Source organism: Canis lupus, chromosome 7 (assembly GCF_011100685.1).
Source record: "Canis lupus familiaris isolate Mischka breed German Shepherd chromosome 7, alternate assembly UU_Cfam_GSD_1.0, whole genome shotgun sequence".
NCBI lineage: Eukaryota > Metazoa > Chordata > Mammalia > Carnivora > Canidae > Canis > Canis lupus.
Window position 1 is genome coordinate 26,334,310 of NC_049228.1, and position 22,940 is coordinate 26,357,249.

The 22,940-nt window shown below is 39.1% G+C and overlaps 1 protein-coding gene and 2 long non-coding RNA genes across 6 annotated transcripts in view; 2 read left to right on the top strand and 1 right to left on the bottom strand.

Annotated features, from left to right (window-relative positions):
- The window catches only part of SUCO (SUN domain containing ossification factor), an 89,117-nt gene extending 76,503 nt beyond the window's left edge, over window positions 1–12,614 (bottom strand). For 2 of the 4 annotated variants that reach the window (XR_005362073.1, XR_005362072.1), the window contains exon 1: window positions 12,280–12,614. Coding sequence is in view for 2 of the 4 variants with exons in the window: in XM_038542506.1 (XP_038398434.1) it covers window positions 12,280–12,341 (62 nt within the window). In the remaining 2 variants the exon portion in view is untranslated. The remainder of the gene's footprint in view (window positions 1–12,279) is intronic. The other 2 variants (XM_038542506.1, XM_038542505.1) reach the window with 2 other exon arrangements.
- Window positions 12,615–12,795: 181 nt separating this feature from the next.
- On the top strand, window positions 12,796–21,014 carry LOC111096661. Its single transcript, XR_005362074.1, has 2 exons — window positions 12,796–13,278; window positions 18,390–21,014. It is a non-coding gene; the product is annotated as an uncharacterized LOC111096661 (long non-coding RNA).
- On the top strand, window positions 13,285–17,949 carry LOC119876431. The gene is made up of 3 exons (XR_005362075.1): window positions 13,285–13,537; window positions 14,393–14,455; window positions 17,897–17,949. It is a non-coding gene; the product is annotated as an uncharacterized LOC119876431 (long non-coding RNA).
- Window positions 21,015–22,940: the final 1,926 nt, after the last annotated feature.

A 22,940-nucleotide genomic window follows, 5' to 3' on the forward strand; every position in this document is an offset into this window, starting at 1 on the left:
CATAATTAATACCAGCCATTTAATTACAGCAGTGTGGTTAAAGTAATTCCCTGCCCACTTCCCCCCTTCACAAACAAAGGCAATCCAGGAAAGACACCTATGAAACATAAAGGTGGGAAAGTAGAACTTAACTTTCAAACAACTGAAAAGTATGGGGTTTTTTAACATTATTGTCAAGAAATTTGAAAAACAACAGAAATTCTACGAAGTACAAGGAGACTCGTAGTAAATGGGTATCATACTTTGATCAAAAACCAAAAAAGACCAAAAGATCACTGGGCCTCCAGTGGTTCTGGTTAATAAACACCCTACTTTCTTTCAATCACAATGTATTAAAAGACAGATATTCTTCTTAATCTATTATCAGCTTGGGGGCTCTTTTAAGGTTGCTTCTCTGCTAACTCTACATGCTGATCACAAGAGGTCACACTGTGCTCCTTTCCCCTCCCAGCTTTTATTCTATTTGGCTGCCACAGCAGTCCCCAATCAAATCACATGACACTCTATAGAGCTTAGCTAAAGAAAACTCTGTAGTCTAGCGTTTGCTTCTCATCAAACCTTTGAATTTCAAAGGTTTAACTATTCCATATATCAAAATCTATTAGAGGATTGTTTCACTAAATTTGCCTATAATTTCAAGGATCCAGCATGGGGTAGCACTTATTAAGCAATATATGTTGTTTTTACATTTTAACATACTGTTAGAAATTCAACCAATACAACTGTCCTCTGAAAATAATCATATGCTATACTTACTTGATAATGATATATTTCAATAAACTGCATCAGCTGTGTTTAGCCTAAAAACCCAAGTCACAATACCTCGTTACCTTAACTTTCAACTCAAAATTACAAAGATAGTAGTCAAGTAAATTACTACCATGTTAACAGGTTAATCATGCTATAATAGAAAGCCTACCTAACAGTGAAAAATAAAGCTACAAAAGTAGGTTTGGGCCAGACTTCAGACCTTTAAGGTGAGGTTTTAAATTTTTACTCTTCAGGAAAATAGGAGCCTAAACAGGAGCTAAAAGGTGTTTTAGCAAGAGACTGACATAATCAAAGTTGTGTGTTAGTAAGGTAAATCTAGTGGCACTGTGTAGAAAGGGTTGAAGCATACAAGGGTGAGACTACTCTAACCTCTTCTCTCTCTGGCTGCCAAATAAATGTATGAGAACTCATGCTTACCAGCTCTTCAAATATCTTCTATTTCCACTCCTGTGAGCTTTTACCAATTACTTCCCTCTTTTGAAAACAGGCCCTTTTCTCAGTTTTCAAGCCTTTCAGCCTTATCTGAGACATTCTATATTGCTGCCCACTCAAATGACCATCTTAAACCTCTTTCCATCTTTCTTTTCAAACCAGTCTCCTCCTTTCCCTTCAGAGCTTTACTTTGCTTGGCACCTTTCTTTATTCTAAGTATCTGCAGAAGCTCCTTGTTCAGCGAAAGTTCTGCTTCAAAAGATCCCCTCTCTATGAGGACAGCTCCAGCCCAAATCTTAAATGCAGTGAAGTCTGAATTTTTAAGTGCCTATACAATGTTCACTTGGACCATTCCACTTGGATTATTCCACTCATCTCAGCTGCTCCTCCTATCAAAATCCTCTGCAACTCTTCTCCAATTCTTCCAGTTGACCTAGTTAAAAAAAAAAAAAAAAAAAAAAAAAAAAAACCTAGGGGATCCCTGGGTGGCTCAGCGGTTTGGCACCTGCCTTCGACCCAGGGCGTGATCCTAGAGTCCTGGGACCAAGTCCCGCATCAGGTTCCCTGCATGGAGCCTGTTTCTCCCTCTGCCTGTGTCCCTGCCTCTCTCTCTTTCTCTCTCTCTCTCTCTCTGTCTGTCTCTCATGAATAAATGAATAAAATATTTTTTAAAAAATTAAACTTGGGCGGCCCTGGTGGCGCAGCGGTTTGGCGCCGCCTGCAGCCCGGGGTGTGATCCTGGAGACTTGGGATCGAGTCCCGCACTGGGCTTCCTGCATGGGGCCTGCTTCTCCCTTTGCCTGTGTCTCTGCCTCTCTCTTCGCTCTCTCTGAATGAATAAATAAATAAATCTTAAAAAAAAATAAAAATAAAAAATTAAACTTTTCTCTTTGAACTTTATTGCACAAATTTATAACTTTAGATCGTAGCATTTATTCTCTCAACCAATATACTACAAGAAAGCAGTTAACTTTGTTTTATCCACAAGAATCCTACATAGAATGTACCACATAGACGCCTCAGTAAATATCTCTCAACACTGACATGGATGACAGAAAGGGAGTCCTAAAGAACAAGAGCCTGTTAGAGGCAAACTAAAACCAAGTTCTCTTCTGAATCTTAAACCAATGCTACTTCTACTATATTGCACTGTCAATGGCCAATCTATCACCAAACCAGATCATTTACTTCCTCAAAACTCTGTTTAATGCACCCTCTTCATTTTTACTACCAAGTCCTTGTTATGATAAACTTCAATTACTCCAATTGTCTTTTTTTTTTTTTTTTTTTTTTTGGTACTCATCCCTCCAAGTCTCTCTCTTCTGAAATATTTCTAGCACAATGATGTCAAAATAACATTCTTGTAACATCACTTCTATTGCCAGATCTTTACTGTCTAATTCCTTGCGTGAGCTTGTAAAACTCATTACAATTTCCAAAACGTAGCTTTTAGTTTCTACTCAGGCTTGTCTGCTTACTATCACTCCCACTTATATCAAGTTCATTATCTCTTTTATTCTCTTTCTTCTTGACAATTAAGTACTACCTACTCACTATAGACACACACACACACATACCCCACATTAGGAAAAGCCCATTATTCATATTAGCAGAACCAGTACATCTTATTTCAGTTCACGAAAAATCTACATTCCAAAGAAGCCACACATCATTTTTTCTTAAACTTGTCATATGTTTCCTGACAACTCCAGGCCTGATTTTTCCTAATTTTCATTAAGCACCTACTGAACAATTCAGTTTTTTGTATTGTTCACAAATGTTCAAATCAGAGACCTCAGAATGCTAAAAGTACAAAAAATTCTCAGAATTCACCTGATCTAGTAATAATTACTGGGATAAACAGATTATCCCAAACCTACTGAGACAGAACCCCCAATGTAAGAATCCTAGGCATGTGTATTTTTTATTTTATTTTTTTAAAGATTTTATTTATTTATTCATGAGAGACAGAGAGAGAGAGAGAGAGAGGCAGAGACCTAGGCAGAGGGAGAAGTAGGCTCCCCTCAGGGAGCACGATGTGGAACTCGTTCCCTGAACTCCAGGATCATGCCCTGAGCCGAAAGCAGAGCTTAACCGCTGAGCCATCCAGGTGTCCCTGGCCTGTGTATTTTTTAAAGCTTCGTGAACAATTCTAATGTCCATTCCTAGTTGAGGCAATCCAGGCTGCCCATTTTCAGGTAAGAAAACTGACACAGGAAGAAAAGGTAAAGAAACTTGCTTAAGGCTATCTATCAGATTGCTGGTGGAGTAGAGTAGTGATAAAAATACAAGCTCACTAGATGTCCATTGACAGATGAATGGATAAAGATGTGAAATAGATGTAGATAGGTAGGTAAACAGATGGATAAATAGATAAGGAAATATTAGTGTGCCATCAAAAAGAATGAAACCTTGCCATTTGCAATGACATAGATAGAACTAGACAGTATTATGCTAAGCAATTAAGCCAAAGACAAATACCATATGATTTCATTCATATGTGGAATGTAAGAAACAAAACAGATGAACATAGGTGAAGGGAAGGAAAGATAAGATAAAAACAGAGAAGGAGGCAAACCATAAGAGACCTTAACTATAGGAAACAAATGGAGGATTGCTAGAGGGGAGGGGAGTGGAAGGATGGGGTAACCAGGTGATGAGCACTTGATGTAATTAGCACTGGGTGTTATATGCAACTAACTGATGCATCACTAAATTCTACCTCTGAAGTTAAATAATACACCATATGTTAACTAAATTGAATTTAAATAAAAAATAAAAACAAAACACAGACTCAGACTCAGCCTACTTAGGTTTATTGCTTACTAGCTGTGTGAACTTGGGCAAGTTAATTTTTATGCCTCTTTTTTCATCTTTAAAAAGATGGTGTGGCTAAAAAATAAAATAAAAATAAATAAATTTTAAAAATGGTGTGGCTATCTCAAAAGAGTTGTAAACAGTGGACATGAAACACTTAGAATAGAAAGAAGCGCCCAATAAGGGCTCAATATTAATAATGCAAAAAAAAAAAAAAAAAAAGGATTACAACCAAACTCTGAGTTAGTTTTATGCTCTTTTCACTACACTAGTATGTACATATATTTCCACCACCGGATTGTATATTCCCAAGGGCAGAGCTCAAGTCTCCTGCTTCCCACCACAACAAATACATTGTTAGTAACTAAATAACATTTTGAATGAATTTATGGATTCCTATTTCTCAACATTGCCATCTCTGCCCTCCTAATTATACCAAAGCACCCAGAGGGAATAAATAATAAGAACTCTTAGTGCTTACTATGAGCAAGGCATTATTTTAAGCACTTTACATATTTTCTCCTGTTAGATTACAAATATTCTATAACAAGAAATACAAAATTCACTTAGTACCTATAGGTCACAAAACATTTTCTAACAAAGCTAGGTGTTACTTCTACATAAAATATAAAAGAATTTTAACTAGTGATTCTTTACAAAAACAAAGTCCTAAAATAAAATCAAACCTTCTTTTAAAAAAAAAAATCTGCACTTATGAAATAAGTTTATCCCAAGGGATTAACATTCTTATACTGTAAGTACTCGAAAATAATTTTTCATTTCTTTGCAACGTGTACAATTTTTTGAAACTACTTTAAAATACGGCCTTGAAAAGCAAAACAAATAACACATAATTGGCACTAGAGTACAATCTGCAACATGTACACATTATGTTTCAAATAAAGAATTCCACTTATGTATAAACTAAACAAAGTATTTCATACATATGTTTCTACTTGAAGATGGCTTGACAGAATAAAGCACTTAAATTTTTTATAAATTTTTCTCTTCCCTTTATTACAAGGACTAGAATGTTAGATATACATATTGACCTATTTCTCTATTCAGACGGTTGGGAAAAAGTGAAAGAATAATTTAGGAGTTGACGAACAATGGAAAAATGAAATAACAGATGTCCAAAGGTATGTTAGGTGTATCTTTTGCTTTTTTCATTGCCAGACAATCTAACTACCTGCATCCATTCTGATATACCCTCAAATGTTTAATAATCTAAAGAAGTTATTACAAAACACAACCAGCTCTTTTAAAAATAATTCAAAGGATATTGTGAGTTATCTGCCTCTTTTTTTTTTTTTAATTGAACACAAGTGTTGGAGCTTTACACAAAGATGTTGTACCTCCCTGTCACACCTTCTTTCACAGACCTTTTCCTATTTAAGCAATCTGGCTTCATCGAACTTGTCTGAAAAGATCTAACATTGTTTTTAATAACTCAACACCTCTTTTAAGTACCAGAGACTTTCTTTGGAATGTATATCCCAGGGCAAAGATAAACTTTTCTTCCCAAAGTTTTTCACATCAAGTTCCACAAGAACTTGTTTTTAAATCAAAAATACAAAAAACAAACAAACAAAAACTGAGATACAACTGGCATATATTATGTTTGTTTCAGGTGTATAAAATAATAATTCAATATTTGTATATACTGTGGAATGTTCAACACTAAGTACATTCATTACCACACAGCTATAATTTTTTTTTCTTGTGATAACTTTTAAGATTTACTCTTAGCAACTTTCAGATATACAATACAGTATCATTACCTAAAGTCACCATGCTGAAAACTATATGCCCAGGACAACAAAGACTATAGAAAAAAAAAAAAAAAAAGTCATCAAATGATTTAAAGAAGAGGAATTACTTTATCATTTATTTTGAATATTTATTAATTTATTCAGAAAAGAGATTTATGGTCTTAAAAATAGTTACAGAAACACAATAAAGAAAATAATTTCTCCAGACAAAAAAGAGTTGGGATTTTCAAAGATATTTCCAATTATTACCTTAAAAACAATAAAACTGGGCAGCCGGGGTGGCTCAGTGGTTTGGCCCTGCCTTCGGCCCAGGGCGTAATCCCAGAAACCCGGGATCAAGTCCCACATCGGGCTCCCTGCATGGAGCCGGCTTCTCCCTGTGCCTGTCTCTGCCTCTCTCTCTCTCTCTTTTTCTCTGTCTCATGAATAAACAAATAAAATCTTAAAAAAACAACAACAACAATAAAACTGAGGTAGCCCAGGAGGCTCAGCAGTTTAGCACCGCCTTCCACCCGGGGCCTGATCCTAAATACCTGGGATCGAGTCCCACGTCGGGCTCTCTGCATGGAGCCTGCTTCTCCCTCTGCCTGTGTCTCTGCCTCTCTGCCTCTTTCTCTCTGTGTCTTTCATGAATAAATAAAATCTTTAAAAAAAATAAATAAATAAAACTGCTTATATTATTTTCTTGTTTCTCAAATTTCTGCTCATTTATGCATAGAGACAAATGAGCAAGAAGCCAGCAATATTATCATAGAAAAAGCAACATAAGAGATATGGAAATAAAATTACAAGCCAAGAACTTATTACCTCTGAGGTCAATGAAAATAGATGACATACTCAGAAAAAATTAGTACCAAGGACAAAAAAGCAAACAAAACAGACCACACTGATTTAGGTATCTATCAAGTCTCTCCAGTATGACTGCCACTTAGGGCTCCCATCCTCCAAAGGACAGCCTCCCAGTCTGTCCCTTCCAATCCACTCTATCCCCATAGTGATCTAAAAGATCCATCTGACTTCACGCTCTTGCTTAAACTACCGCCCTGGCTCATCCTCTCAGGTTAAAATCAGAGTTCATCTGCACAATTATCAAGTCCCTTCAAAACCTGGCTCTGGCTTCCCTTTCCAATCTCTCCCCCACGTAAACTCTAGGAATCTTGCCTCTACCTGAAACAAAATTCTCCCATCTTGAGCTATCCATCCTGCAAACCATTTATACAGATGAGTACTGAGACTTAGAAATAACTCATCCAAGGACATAGAGCTAGTGATAGAACCATATCTAGAATACAAATTCTACCCTTGGTGTTCCTAAAGACCTTTGTAAATATTTTTTGTATTTATTATATTGTCAAATGTATGAGAATTGTTGAACTGTCAGGTTTTTCTCATTAGCTCTAAATATAAGCTTCTCCAAGATGATCCTATTGGGTCCAAGAAGAATAGATTTTTTTATTTTTTAGTCTTAAAAAAAATAAGCCACTCTGATAAGGGATGTTGATTAATGAAGGGGCTATACAAGGATGGGGACAGAGTGTATGGGAAATCTCCGTAACTTCCACTCAATTTCAATTTTGCTGTAAACATAAAATGGGCTCTATAAAAGTTTTTTTTAATTAAGCTTTACTAAGTCTAATTTAAGAATTTATACTTGTTCTGAAGGTCAGCTAATCACACATCAATAATTCTAGGGACTAGTCAGAAACCTGAGGGAAAATGTGGAAGCTCCACTAAGGGGGGGGGGGGGGGTTACTTCCAGCACATTGTGAGGCACTGACATTTATATGTGCCCAGTTAAGTAGACTTAGGGATTATACTAATTAATCTTAATTAAACTGATTCTCACAACATGGAGAAGTAGCTTCAAAAAAATTCCTGCAAAGACTACAAAGATAATAGCTACACAAGCACAAATCAACAAGAAAATTGCAGGGCTAAGACTCCTAACTAATACAAGCTATTCTTTAATCACATCATGATGTAAAATAATTTAGTCAATCACAAAGCTCTCACCAGAAATTATTGCTTGAGAGCAAAAAGTACTATTAATAGAAAGGATCAGACTGTTTTTCTCATCTTTTTAAACTACTGAGTTCATGTAACTTATTAGTATACTATACATCATTCATTATATTGGCACATGCACATAACATAAACAAGGAAATATTAAAGGTGCATGGACATGGTTTTACTGACTGAGGGTAGACACATTCAAAAAAGTTTGAATATGCACTGCTTAAAGCACAAATCAAATCTTTGTCCTCTTTAAGCTGATGGTCAATCTTTCCAGTTTGCAGGACTGAAGGCAGTGTATTAAGCTGCATGATGCCTCCCAGAGATGTTGGAGTCCTAATCCCTCAATGTGTTACCTCACGTATTAAAACAGTCTTTGCAGATGTGATTAAATTAAGGATTTTGAGATGGGGATATAATCCTGGATAGTCTTGATGGGCCAAATGTAATCACAAAAGTGCTTATAAAAACGAGGCAGGAGGATCAGTTATATAGCAGATGTGAGGCCTTAAACTAGAGGTGGGAATGATGTGAGGAAGGAGTCACAGACCACAGGTAGCCCTCGAAGGCTGAAAGGTCAAAAAAGATTCTTTACCTCAGAGACTCCAGAAGGAATCAGCTCTGTTGACACTCTGACTTTAGGCCAGTTAAGACTTATTTAAGACTTCTGACCCCAGAACTATAAGATACCATATGTATGCTGCTTTAAGCCACTAAATTTTTGGCAACTTGTTAAAGCAGCACTAAGAAGTAACACAGGGGATTCCCGGGACCTGGGACTTTCACTGACCAAAAACCAGGATAAGTTGGTCTCCCTGTTTTCAGGTTTCCAATTCCCATAACAACATATGGTACATAATAAGCATAAGAAAAATCTTTGTTGGGCAGCCCGGGTGGCTCAGCGGGTTTAGCGCCACCTTCCGCCCAGGATGTGATCCTAGAGGCTCAGGCCCCAAGTCGGGCTCCCTGCATGGGGCCTGCTTCTCCTCTGCCTGTGTCTCTGCCTCTCTGTCTCTGTCTCCATGAATAAATAAATAAAATCTTAAAAAAAAAAAAAATCTTTGTTGAATAATTTTATGATGAAATATACAAATGATATACCCTTACTACTTTGTAAAGACCTGTTATATGTATTATCTCATTTCATCCTCCTAACAACTCAGTGAAGTGTGCATCAATTAGTTTTCCTACTTTTAGAATATAAGAATTAAGGTTCAAAGAAATTACATAGTATGCCTAAGGATGTATATCTACAAAGTGATGGAGCCCTATTTAGAAGACAGGCCTTCTCACCTTTGACAAGTCAGGATCCTCTGCCACGAACAAGGCTGCGTGGATTCAAATCCAGCCTCTTAAACTTAATAGCTGTTTAACCTCGCTATATTATTTAATTTGCCTACTTCCTTCACTATAAAATGAAAAATAAGGTTAACAATAATACTTACCTCATAGTGCTGTTGGGAAGATTGAATGTACTAAAATGTGTAAAGTACACACCACAAGGCAGACACAGAGATAGATGTCAATTCTAATCAATATTACTCTGTACTGCAGCTACAGTACATTTATGCCTAAAATATTCTGTACTACTTAATAAAGAATCATATAATATATGCAAAAGTAAAAAATAGCAACCAGAATGACTAATAAGATGGAAGGACAGGTTTTGTGTGAAAGAGTCTAAGGTTAGGACTCTAGGCTGAAAAGACAAAAGGAGAGGGAAGACAAAATCAAGATATATAAAGTGTGAGAGTATAAAAAAGGGGGTTAAAAAAATCAGTAATATTGGTAAGGAGAACTTTAGAAACTAGAGAACTGTAATAGGAAAGCACAGCATTCATAAATTGCAAAATGATATAGCTTTAAAAAGAAATGGATCAAAAATGGGGGACAATTAATGAATGACAAAGACAAAAATGGCTACTAAAATGAGCTTAACTACTTTTCTGTAAACATCTATCTAACCCTACAATGGCTGAACATAACCATTAATGGTAAAGGGAGAATGGAGATACTGGAAAATGACATTAGAGCAAACCATAACAAGAATTAGACCTCTGGTTGGATCAGTGCAGTAATTTCAATTTCCCCAAGGAAGAGAGTCTCAAAGACATAATATACCCTCTTGCCAGTCAGTATCACGTACCACTCCTCTTCTCCAATCTCATCATTACCCTTCCAAGAATATCTCAAGCCTAAATACCCTCTTTTCAATGTCCTTTAACAGCATCAGTAAAGAATAATTAAAATGTCCCTAAATTTGGTAGTCCAAACCAATCTCAAAATATATTAAAACAATTGTTTCTTTAGCTAAAGTTTCATAAACTTTTCACTCCTTTAAGTAACCCTCAACATCCATTCTTCACTGTGAAAGTCAACAAACTTTACAGAACTTTCTGACTACTACTTTCAATACTAGGCTGATTTTTTTCTCTAACAGGTTGTGATCTTCTCACTATTGCTAATGAGAAGCCATATGAAGTTGGCCTAAGCAAAAGAGAGCCAGAAGTTACACAAAGTAATAGAACCATGGTTAATTTAAATCCAAAAATGATTTCAGAAAGACACATTGTAATGTTTGGTTTCATCTCCACCATCTACTTAAAATTGGGAAAAAAAAAAAAAAAAAACATGTTTAAGGGTACAAATTTGCAACTGATAACTAAGTCCTGGAGATATGCTATAGAGTATAATGCATATAATGATATTGCAAGCAAATTATTAAATTTATTATGAGACTAGGTTTTAATTATTCCAACCACCAAAAAAGAAATGATAATGTGACACGAAAAAAGTGATAACTATCACTACAATAGCAATCATATTACAATATATAAATATAGCAAGTCAACATGTTGTACATCTTAAATTTATGAAATGCCACAATGACATTTACACAATGTCAAATATGTTTCAATTAAAAAAAAAATCATTCTAAACTTGAATGAAAAGTATAACCTCTTTGCCCTATGAGCCATTTCAGAAAGTGCTGGTGAAGAATAACATGATCTTAAGTTGGGCAGGATCAAGGAAAAGAGGAAATAAATTATATATATCCTGTAAATTACCAAGCCCTCCTCAGGAACAGGTGGATATGAGCACAAGGTTTTGGTATCTCACCTACAAATTTAAAATGGGATGAGTCGACTCCTCTGCACGCACTTCTTGGTACCTAACATGATACTAAAAAGCAGAAAGGGAGGAATGACAGCAGTCCTTTAAAAGGGTTTGTAATCAAAGTCAAAAAGCCAAACATCTTGTTCTCTAAAACTTCTGTCCATCTTCCATTCAAAATTCCTCAGCCAGGGAAGTGTTTCCTTTTCCTCTCCATTTACTACTTTCTGTGAGGAACTCTACAACTTCAGTATCTTTGGAATCGGTTAGGCACCAAGAACATGAACATATTGTTGGTGTTTTCCATAAATAAACGAGAGACTTCGTTTAACTAGACTTTAATCTAGTGTAATCGTTCTAACCGAAGCATCTTTTCAGTCAGCAAACGTCACACATCACTAAACAAATTCTCTAAGAGGGGGGGGGGGGGGTTAAAAATGGCTTTTCCGAGTATAATGACAGCAATCCTTTTACCGACAAGGTCTCTGTGCCTCAGAGACACCCAAATGTGCCAGGGAGCAACAGACACTCCATAAGCTTTAGGAACAAATGAAAAATAAGGTTAGCAATAATACTTACCTCATGGTGCTGTTGGGAGGACTGAATGTACTAAAATGTGTAAAGTACACCCCGCAAGGTAGACACAGATATAGGGACACAGGGAGCACTCTTCTCGCCTTCAAAATCCAGGACTTATCCTCCCATTACCAGGGACATTATCCAAGCCACACCACCAGAACCGACTGTACACACTACACCTAAGACTCTACTAAACCAACGGCTTTCCATCAGAAACGTGCTTCCCTTGGAAACGTGCTTCATAACGCCCCCCCCCCACCCCAAAGTTTCCAAGAGGAGCAGCCCCAAGGGTGCGCGAAAGCGCACAAGACACTAAGAAATGGCCAAGAACTCCTGCGTGTACATTACTCTCACCCTCGTGACAATCACGTTTTTAAAATCGCACGTCGGGAACACTCACATCCGACACTCTCTCCACCCTTACCACACTAGCAGAGCGAGCGGCTGGCAGGAAACCGGGGACTTACCTTGCATTTACCTGAGAACTACCCAAACATCCCGCCGTCTCCGAGGGGCCGCGTCACTGAGTACAAGGGCACTCGGGTGGTCCCTTCGGCTCAGGCACCTTTCCCTCCCACTTAGTCTGAAAATCCCAACACACACCCTCAACACCGTACAGAGCGCAGCCGGGCCCGGCGGCGGGAGAGCCGCGACGTAATACTCGCTGTGTCGCCCCGGCAGGGCCTGCGAGACCCGCACCCTAAGAGCCAAGATGATCTGGGGGTGTGACCTGGGGTGTCCCCTCTCAGGAAACTCCCGCCTCGTCGCGGCGACTCACCAGACGAGGGAGCACAGAGACAGGCAGGAGACCAGGGCCAAGGCCCGACGGTACTTCTTCATCTTCTCCTCCTTCTTCCCCCTGCCAGAAGGCGGCACATCCTCCCGGCAGCCGCCACTGCCGAGGCCAAGATGGAGGAGCCGGAGCAGGAGCGAGAGGATGGGACCGAGAGTCCTAAGGGCTGCGGCGCTGGGGGAGCGGCTCCTCAGCGGCTCGCGTACTGGCCGCCCTCCCCGAGGGGCCCACGGCGGCGCCCACAGGCGCGCTTCACAGGAGGTCTCCTGGGACTGCCGCAGCCGCCGGCTCGTCCGCGCCCGCCTCCTCCAGCCGCCGCCGCCGCCACTGCCGCCCCATATCCCCCCCGCCCGCCCCGGCTCTCCCTCCGTGCTGCCGGCGACCAACGGCCGCTGCGTACTAGTCTCCCAACAGCCAATCGCCGGCGGGGCCGCGCCACCTCACACACCGCTGAGCTGGAAGAAGACGCGTCACCCACGTCCCGCGGCGCTCGCGCCCCCACCAGCCTCCGCGCGGGCCACGCCCCCTCCGACGTCTCGGGCGGAGGAACGGGAGGTGGGGGCAGGACACAAAGCGCGAGAGCCGCTGTGGCCGCCGCCCCGCCCACCTCAGGGTCCCCCGCGGCGGGGGCTCACGTTCGGGAAGTCGGAGAGGAGCCCCGAGACCCTCAGCGGTCTCCTCTGCAAGGGCCCGCCCCCTCGCCCGGGGCCAGCCGAGTCCGCGCAAGGCCTCTTGGGAGTTGTAGTTTGTCCTCTGGAACGCTCCTTTTCCTTTATCCCTCCCGGAATCACAGTTTTGATGGAGAGGTGTAGAGTTCCGCGTCTCCTCGCCAGAATGAACAGCTTTGGAATTGTTTTACTCAGCTTTCCTCTTTTGAGCACAGTTCGTGGGATGGAAGGCCTAGAATGACGGTGGGGGAAAAAAGCTATGACTAAAAAAATTTAAAAGGTGTTTTTCCGGTGCCGATGGGCCCGGCCCGTGGAGGTAGGTGCTGATTGGTAGGTGGAGAGGGGTGCGCCAAGATTTCCTCTCACCTGATTGGTTGGAGCGGAAAGTCCCTCGCATCTCCTCGGCCTCGGGGAGACCTTCAGCGCCCCAGATTGCTGCGCTCGGGTCGGCGGAGGTGGTCTGCATTCTGTTGGATTCGAGCTTCGGCTGCACCGCGTAGGGGCCCGGCCGGGAACGCCTGGGCTCTCGTTGACGAAGCCTCGGGCCCTGGAGTTCACCAAAAGGGAGGAAGGAGGTCACGTAACACACGCCTCTTGTGCTACTGTGCAGAGCAAAAAAGTGCCTGGTTCTTAAACTTTAGTAACCGGCAGTATGCCCACCCTGGATTTTTATGCCACTGGGGTCCCTCGAGATCTTTTGGAATCGGTTTCTGCTTGAAACTCCAAAATGCTTGACCACTTTTCTTCCCAATCCCCGCTTGTAGCTCTGTTAGAAAGCAGAGTTATAGAGGCAGAGGCGTTAGCTTCTGCTCAGAGGAGAGATTGGGCCTCTGGCCTAATGAGTTTAATGCATTCATCTGTCTCTGCTGATGTATTCGTTTCAGACTGACACTAAGAGGAAGTTAGTCTCTACTGAGGGATGCTTCTTTCATTAGATAAGAAATATAAAATATAACTCTGGTTTCCTTTATTCGTCTTGACTGTCGGGAGACCCAGAACTCTCTTCCCCAGAAAGCAGCCAGACAAATGGGGGAATAGGGAGGCTCTAAGGTGTCTGTGCTGTGGCACACGGCATAATGTTTAGTGTAAAAAAATGAAGCAGATATTAGAGCATGCGTCAGGTACTGCACGTGTGGCCGTAGGGGAAAAAAAATAAAACACCTTAGTAAAATGCTTAAATTTCAGACAAAATTTCCTTATGAACCTTTTAAGTCGAATTGGTTGGTAATTGCATTCCCAGGGACATAAATGATTTGACCCATTCTAAGAATCTTGATGTAAGTCAACTGGATATATTTTTTAAATTCTATAAATGATGATGTGGAAACTAATTTTTCTGGCAATAATTAGGTAACAGTTCCAATGATCTACTGATACCACTCTTAGTATAAAACAATGAATTATCCTTTCATCCCTCTTTATCCTTGCAGTAGACAAGCCTTTATCTCACTCAAGAGCAGAAGTAAATGGTTGATATGAAAGTTGAAAAGAAGGTAGGAACAATAGAAAGATGGATTATTTTACATTCTTTACCATGTTGAGCATCTTTCCTTTCATTCTAGGAATTACTTTATTCAGGATAGGGAACAGATGCTCCCCAGGTGATCCTCAGTAGATTACCACCAAGGAAGTCTGATTAGAATACATCCTTATCTCAAGGCTGGCAAGTCACCAGGCACCTTATCTATTCCCTTTCCCGCTCCAAACCACAAACCCACCCACTACTACTCCACAAGTCCTTGCAATGCTCTTCTGGTACACAGAATCTTTCTTTCTTTCTTTCTTTCTCTCTCTCTCTTTCTTTTTTCTTTAGTTCCTTCCTTCTTTCTTCCTTTTTCCTATAATTTGGCTTTATTGATACCCCTGTGGTAGGGTTACCATTCACCATTCAGTCGTTAGCTTTCATAATTTCAGTCAATAAATATCCTTTTTTCTTTCTGCTAGCTTCATTTCTATAGCTTCATGTTAAGATTTAGTCTTCAGTCCTCTGAGCTTTTTCATTTTTCTCTTGGGGACTTCATAATTTTAGTTCATAACTATGCTGTTGACTCCCAGGTCTATAGCCCAACCTCTCTTCAAGTTTGTTGTTGGACATAGCATTTAGATATTCTACTATCACTTCAAATTTTCCCTGAATAAAATAGAACTCATCTTCCCCATAAATTAGCTTCTTCACCTGACTTTCTATTTGTGCTAGTTCTTCCTTGTTTTAAGATGTCAGATAGAATAAGAGAAGTTCCATGGAGTTGACCTTTGAAAAACTGGATGTTTTTCTACATGGTTGTTAAATATCAGGGGGAAAGTATGTTATAACTCAATAGGCAAATATAACAAAAAATTAGTTTGAATTACAAAATAAATTTAGCACAGATAAATGCAACCATATTTAAAGTATAACAACATATGCCAAAGAATAGCAAGAAAGACTGTAGAAAATCTTTGAGACATGGGCTAAGTAACTACTATCTAGAACCACAGTGGTTCTCAACCAGGAATAATTTTTCTCCTTGGGGAAAATAATGGCAACATTTGGAGACATTTCTGGTTGTTACAGTTGAGGAAATGCCATATCTAGTTGGTAGAAATGCTACATCTTACAATGCACAAGACAAAAAATTATTTGGCCTGCAAAGTCAAAAGTACAAAGCTTGAGGAAACTCCTATAAGAGGATCTCCCAACTCAATAAAACCTATAAATCACTGATCACACACATGATAACTCATGTGCACTGCAAATCCTAGGATTATTCTGGAGGTCACAAGGACTAAACTGCCTGATAAACATGAGTTCTTCATTCCTAAATGTTGTCCAGAAACTCTGGACAGCTCAAGTCTCTGCCCTGATAAAGATCAGATACTCTGCTGACAGGGAGAAAGAATCTGCAGATCTCAGAAAAGGAGCCAACCCCTCGGGCCATCTCCTTTGTCTTTTTTCATATGTAAATCATATTCAAGAAGCCTCAGAGAAAAAAAAAATATATTTGTCCAGTTTAAGTTGGTGATACTTGACAGGCAAGCCTTGACATATTTTTAATTAATCAAAATATTATCTGCCTTTTTCAATGCTAAGATACTATGTATCTTTAGGAGGAACAGTTGAGGCTCAAAGATATCAGATGGTTCCAAGGGTAAAAAGGAGTTAGGACAAAAGTTCCTACAGTGAGTTGTATACATGGATCACAGGTTAAGAAACACTGCACTAGGGCAGTATTTCTTAAAAGATGTGTTCATTTATTTGGGAGAGCAAGAGAGAGTGGCAAGGTGGGGGGAGGTGGGAGAAGCAGAGGAAGAGAGAGAGAGAGAGAGTCCTCAAGCAGACTCCCTGCTGAACACAGAGCCCCCTCTGGGGCTCAATCCTAGGACCTTGAGCTCATGAACTGGGCCAAAATCCAGGATCAGCCACTTAACCAACTGAGCCACTCATGTGCCTCCAGGGCAATTGCTTTTAAATCCTGGGTCACAATTCATTACAGAGTAAAGAAATCAATGTTTTGGGAATCCATCAGTAATTTTTAAAAAGCAAAAGATAATAATTTTAAAAATATCACAGTGTTTCACAGTAAGAGGAAGTATTTTTCAGGTACTCTTGTTTCAGTGATATAAATGTGTGTTGTACATGCGTGCATGTTTGTATAATATAAACTGTGAGCATCACAAGATTTTAGAGGAAAAGAAAATTCCTTTTTTTTTTTTTAGGAAATTATCAGGGAAGATTTCAAGGAGAAGGCAGATTTGACGTAGAACTTAACAGATGACTAGGATTTTCACAGAGATGTGAAGAGAAGCTATTTCAGACATAGAGAACAATAAATCCTAGAATCTAACTAAAAACTACCTTAACCATCATATGCCGTATATTTTTGGTTTGCTTGACACTTACTTGGTATTCAGTATATGAAATAGACAATGATGGTGAGCTCTATCAAATAAAATCAGTAGATATTTATTAAACTAATTTAAAATACCTCACTTGTAATGATTTTAAAGAACAGCCAAGGCATTGAAGAACTTTAAAATTAAAAATGCAATGCAAGCACAAAATGATCAAGGTGAGTTCAGGATAATTAACTTGGATAGAGATAATGCATGCGAATGTATACCATTACTTTTACTTGCAAAACCCCATAAAACAACAGGAAAGGGTTGGTTGGTTGGTTTGCAAATAAAGCCACAAGAATGGGGTGAGCAGATGAAAGGAACAGAAGAACAAAGCTTTGATGTTGCAAAGCAGAATAGTAGGAAATGACTTCCCACAGTAACCATTCGAACCATTCGCTCATCTTCCAAGGACTATCCTGGTTTACCTCTATTAATAGTCCTGGCATAATTAATAATAGTATCAACTTTTACTTCCTTTTTTTAAAGATTATTTATTTGAGAGAGAAAGAGACAAGTAGGAGGAGAATTTTACTGTCGAATATGTTCTGTTTTGAAAAATAAATAATATAATTTAACATAGCTCCTTAACACAGCAGATATGAGAAAACTAAATCTTACTTTAGTAGTAGGAAATGGCAAAAAAAAAAAAAATGACCCAGATTGTGATACAGAATCCCCAAACAGCTCATTCAGGAAATGACACCAAGTACTACTGGAAGGGAGGTTAAAGGTAAGCGTGTTTGGTGGTGGTGATAGTGGGGCAGAAGTTGCAAATGAAGAAATAGAGACCTTCCTCTATTCTACATGTCTAGATGACTACTCATCTCCTACCTCTAGCAAAAGACTGGATTTATTATGGAGAGGATTGATCCCTGGATTTGGTAACACCTAGCATAATTTAAGGTAGAAATACCATCAAGTAAATCAGTAGGTATTTATTAATCGAATAAAATCAGTAGATAAGAGTATATAGTTGGGGATATTTGAATAAGGACTGACCATTAAGTGATAAATTATTGTTATTTTTTTAACATTTTTATTTATTTATTTGACAGAGAGAGGGAGAGAGTACGTAGAAGGAGAGGGAGAAGCAGACTCTCTATCAAGAAGGGAGCTCGATGTGGGGTTCAAGCCCAGGACTTCCAGATCACACCCTGACCTGAAGGCAGCTGCTTAACTGACTGAGCCACCTGAGTACCCCTATTTTTTTATTAGATATAATCCATTGTGGTTATGTATAAAATGTCCTTATTTGAGGAAATTTATGCTGAAATATTAAAAGTAAAATGTCATGATAATGGCATCTTACCTTCAAAGGTTCAGGAGAGGAGGAGAGTAAGAACAAATGTGGCCAACTGTTAACCATTGTCAAATCTAGGTGGAGGGAATACAGGTGGTTATAGCACTATACCTTCAAATTTTTAATATTTTTAAAAATTGTATAATAGCAATTTGAGGGTAGAATGAACACATACTTGATTCTGAACCCCTAGCTGTTTTCCTGTACTGACAGCCAGTCTCTCTCTCTCTCTTTCTCTCTTTCTCTAGGCAGAAGATTGGAAGAGTCTTCTTTGGAGAATGTGATTATCCTATAAGGGAAGACCTAAAAGATACTGAGACATGAGTGTTCTCAACCAATTCACCCCATGGAAAGGTCATAGTCAAGCCCAGCTTGTGCTCAGAATATCAAATAAACTTTTAATGCTCCACTATTAAAAGGAATAGACAACTAATTACCAGCCAAAAAGAAAATGCTCTGACACCTAAAACAAACAAAACATCAGAGTAGAAGAAAAAGACTATGCAGAGAAGAAAACTTAAAAAAAGAAATTATAACATTGCCAGACATTGCCACCATAAAACAGTAACCAGATACTATACAAAAGGAACCTGTCAAAAACAACAACAAAAAAGATCTTTTATAAAGTAAAGATGTGAAAACAGAAATAAAAAAAACTCAAGAGGAAAACTGGAAGATAAAATTGAAGAAATTGTCTGGAAAGTAGGCAAAAAGACAAAGGACTAATGAAGAAGATCCAGAATAGCTATAATAGAAGAAGAGCAAAGACACAAACAACTTTAAGACATTTTTCTAGGGTTAAGTTTTCGAATTCAAAGTGCCCTAGTCTAAGTGCCCAGCACACTGGATAAAAATGATAGTGCTGAGTTGCCTAGGTGGCTCAGTCAGTTAAGCATATGACTTCGGCTCAGGTGGTGACTCTCAGAGTCCTGGGATCAAGCCCCAGTTCCAGCTCCATGCTCAGCGGGGAGCCTGCTTCTCCTTTACCCCCTGACTCTACCCCTTGCTCATGCTCTTGCTCCTTCTTTCTCAAATAAATAAAATCTTTAAAAAAATGATCGCTCAACACTGAGGCACATCATTGTGAAGTTTGAGACTATTGGATGCAAAGAGAAGATCATAGACCTTTTAAAGATAGGTGAGAAAAACAGATCCATGCCCAAAGATTCAAGAATCAATAGTTTAGGACTTCTCTACCTTTACACAGAAAGTTGAAAGGCAGTGGGAGCATTGTCTTCAAAATACTAAGATTGGAAGGTCATTTCCATCCAAGAATTCTATGCTCAACTAAGCCATCAACTTCAGGGGAATAAAGCCATTTCGAGACAGGAAACATCTCAAGAAGTTTACCTACTGTGCATCATTTCTCATGACAGGAGATTTTACTCTGCTAAACAAGATAGGAAACCAAAAAAGAAGACACTTGATATAGGAAACATGAAATCCAATCCAGAGGAAAAAGCAAGGAGGATTCCCCAGGGTAATAGTGAAGGAAGAACCCAGCACGGCTGCAGAGTATCCTGAGTAAGAGGCAGCCACTGAGGATTCAAGATCAGAAGGCACTTGGACAGACCTCTGCAGGAAGATGGCATTGATAGAACATCTACTGCATCTGAGAGACTTGTGGGGAAATTTAGGCAATTGTGAAAAGATAGCTGATTAGCGAAAATTATTTAGAAAACTAAAACAAGGAGTGCCTGTGTGGCTCAGTTGAATAAGTGTCTGCCTTCGTCTCAGTCATGATCCCAGGCTCCTGGGATCGAGACCCACATGGGGCTCCCTGCTCGGGAGGAAGCCAGCTTCTCCCTCTCCATCTGCCTACTGCTCCACCTGCTTGTGCACTCTCTCCTCTCTCTCTCAAATAAGTAAATGCAATCTTTAAAAAAATAAAACAAAACCAATTTAGAAAACAGAGTTACGCAAGACAAATTCATCTGTGAATAGTGTTTACATGATCTCAGTTACGATAAAAATTAATGTAATCAAAATTATGACATAACGACATCAGAAGGCTGGAACAATTAGAAGGTGTTATAGGTCAGGGAACAGGAAAAAGAGCAAAATCCTCAGCTTCTATGGCAGAAAGCAAATCAGTATTGCCTAAAACTTGAAAAAGCCAAGACAAAGAATAACGACACATGCAATTTAGGGCATGGAGGAAAATGGTATAGCAATTGACTGTAGGAGGGGAAAGCAGTGGGAGTTTGGGGAACAGGGAGAAATTAGAGGAGGGCAGTGGGGAATTGCTATTTTTCCTAACTTTGGTGGAACTGTCCGATTCTCCCGTGCATATGAACTTTGAGCCCTTAAAAAAAAATCAGATGTTTTATGATAATGTTGGTGATTTGTGGCAAAATAAGTTATTTTAAATATTTTAATTTTTTTCCTTTCCATTCTTCTATCCTGAATATATGGAACAAAGAAGACAGTCTGCTATGATGTGTCCATTTTCCAATTGTTCTATTCAGTCACAAGACTTGAAAATCCAAAGAGAATGCGAGAAAATAATAAAATGTAGAGGTGTGGGGCAAATGGACACTTCGCTAGGGATTACTTGTTTCCGAGGATCTGAAAGTGTTTCTAGAACTCTCTTTGCTGCCCTGCCTTCACAACCACCTAGTGACTGCTTATAATTCAATCTTTACCTTCCCTGACATGTTCTTCCCTCTGTTATTTGCATCTATTTTAGAACCATCTTTCAATGCTTCTATAAATTGAAGCAATTCTGGATAATTGAAGAACACTTACTTTATCTGTTATTCAGTCATTATCCTGTTTGGAGGCCTGAATTGTGAAAATCATTATATGGATTAATTTTCCCACTTCGTATTGCACAGGGAGATCATGTAATATTAAAGTGTGTCAGTCTGGAAGCTGTTAAAGGATTTGTATGAATCGATATTCAGGGAAACTGGTATGCAAGAACCTTCGCTGTTTCCTTCCACCATGCAACTCTCAATTCCTTACACCGAATTCACTCAATTTAATGAAACTCATTGGGAAAGTCCATTCCTTAGGAGAGCATTAAACATGAATCATTTCATATCACCAGATAATTAAGGAAGAGTAACAGTCATGCTTCTAGGGAAAGTTAAGGAACTGTTGAGAATATGGGATATAGAAACTTCTTGTAGGTGAGCTCTGAAACCACTTTCTCCATGAAGTCTTTTCCCATTGTACAAGCCCCTGCAAGCCCTCCACTTTGTGAACTTTCAGAGCGCGGATTATTACCTTCTTACTTGCACTGCAGTTAGTGTGTCTTCCCTGGAGGGATGAGAAGTGTATCTTATTTCACCTCTGTATCCTCCACAGCATTTGGCATTATTCTTGGCACAAAGGAGCTATTCAATCAAGTGTAACTGTGAGGTTGATCATGACGAAGTTGGTGATGATTCATGAAATAGGATATTTAAATGTCTTGAGCATCTTCTACACAGAAGTAGAGCTTTTATGTGCATTCTTTCATTTAAAACTAAGACCAAAAAAACCCAAGTCTACGAGTGAGCAATACAATCCTCATTACATAATGTGTGAGATGGGATTTTTTTTAAAGATTTTATTTATTCATGAGAGACACAGAGAGAGAGGCAGAGACACAAGCAGGCTCCATGCAAAGAGCCTGATATGGGACTCGATCCCGGGTCTCCAGGATCATGCCCTGGGCCGAAGGTGAGTGCTAAACCTCTGAGGCACCCAGGCTGCCCGAGATGGGATATTAAAGCATGACTTCTTTCAAGTGTTTAGAAACATTCGGCCTTAGTTAGACTTTGTTAGGATTTTCACTAGTTATAGTCCCATCTCCAAAGATACAATGGAGGAAAATTTAAAGGGTTTGAAAGGAAAACTGCTTATTTTGAAGAATAGGGATGGAGAAAGATATTTATGATCACTATAAGTAGAATTTAAACTTTACATTCTTTAAGATAATTTTGGTTAATTTTAAATATTACATGTTTTTTAAAGTAACCCCTACACCCAATGTGAGGCTTGAACTCACAACCCCAAGATCAAGAGTCAGATGTTCCACCAACTGAACCAGCCAAGTACTCCTAAACATTACATATTTTTAATTTTGCCTTTTTTTCAGAACCTAGTTATAGGCAAAAACAAAAACAAAAACAAAAAAAAACAAAAAAAAAGTTCAAAGATTTTGTTAATTTGAGAGAGAGAGCATGTGAAAGAGAGAGGAGAGAGAGAGTAAGGGGTGGGCAGAGGGAGACACAGATTCCCCACTCAGCAGGGAGCCCCAAGCAGGGCTCAATCCCAGCCCTGGGATCACGGCCTAAGCAGACTGTAGACACTTAACTGGCTGAACCACCCTGGTGCCCCTAGGCTAAAAATGTAATGTGATGTATTTATTTGCACAATTACAATAAAATATATCTACCATTTAGTCAAAGACTCACGGTTGCTGAAAAAAAAACTTAATAGATGGACAGAATATTTTGAAATAACTTCCTTTTTATTAATTAATTTCTTTTTTACATTGCAATGTTGTCAGTGTAGGTTCAATTTGTGAAAGGTGCAAAAGGTACCTAGTTAGCTGCGCTTCTATGTATCTCTTACTTGCAAGAGGAGTTCTTTGGGTTTTTCACTCCTCTTTGATCAATTGCAATTTCTCCTAAATCTCAATTTCCAAAATTTTACTTATAATAGAATCTTTTGTAAAGGTATATAGCTTCCTAAACCCACCCTAGATACTCAGAATCAGAATCCTTAGGAGAAGGACTGGGAAATCTGTACTTAATGGATGACTTTTATTGTCAGATGAATTAGGAAACACTGTTCTAAAATATTCC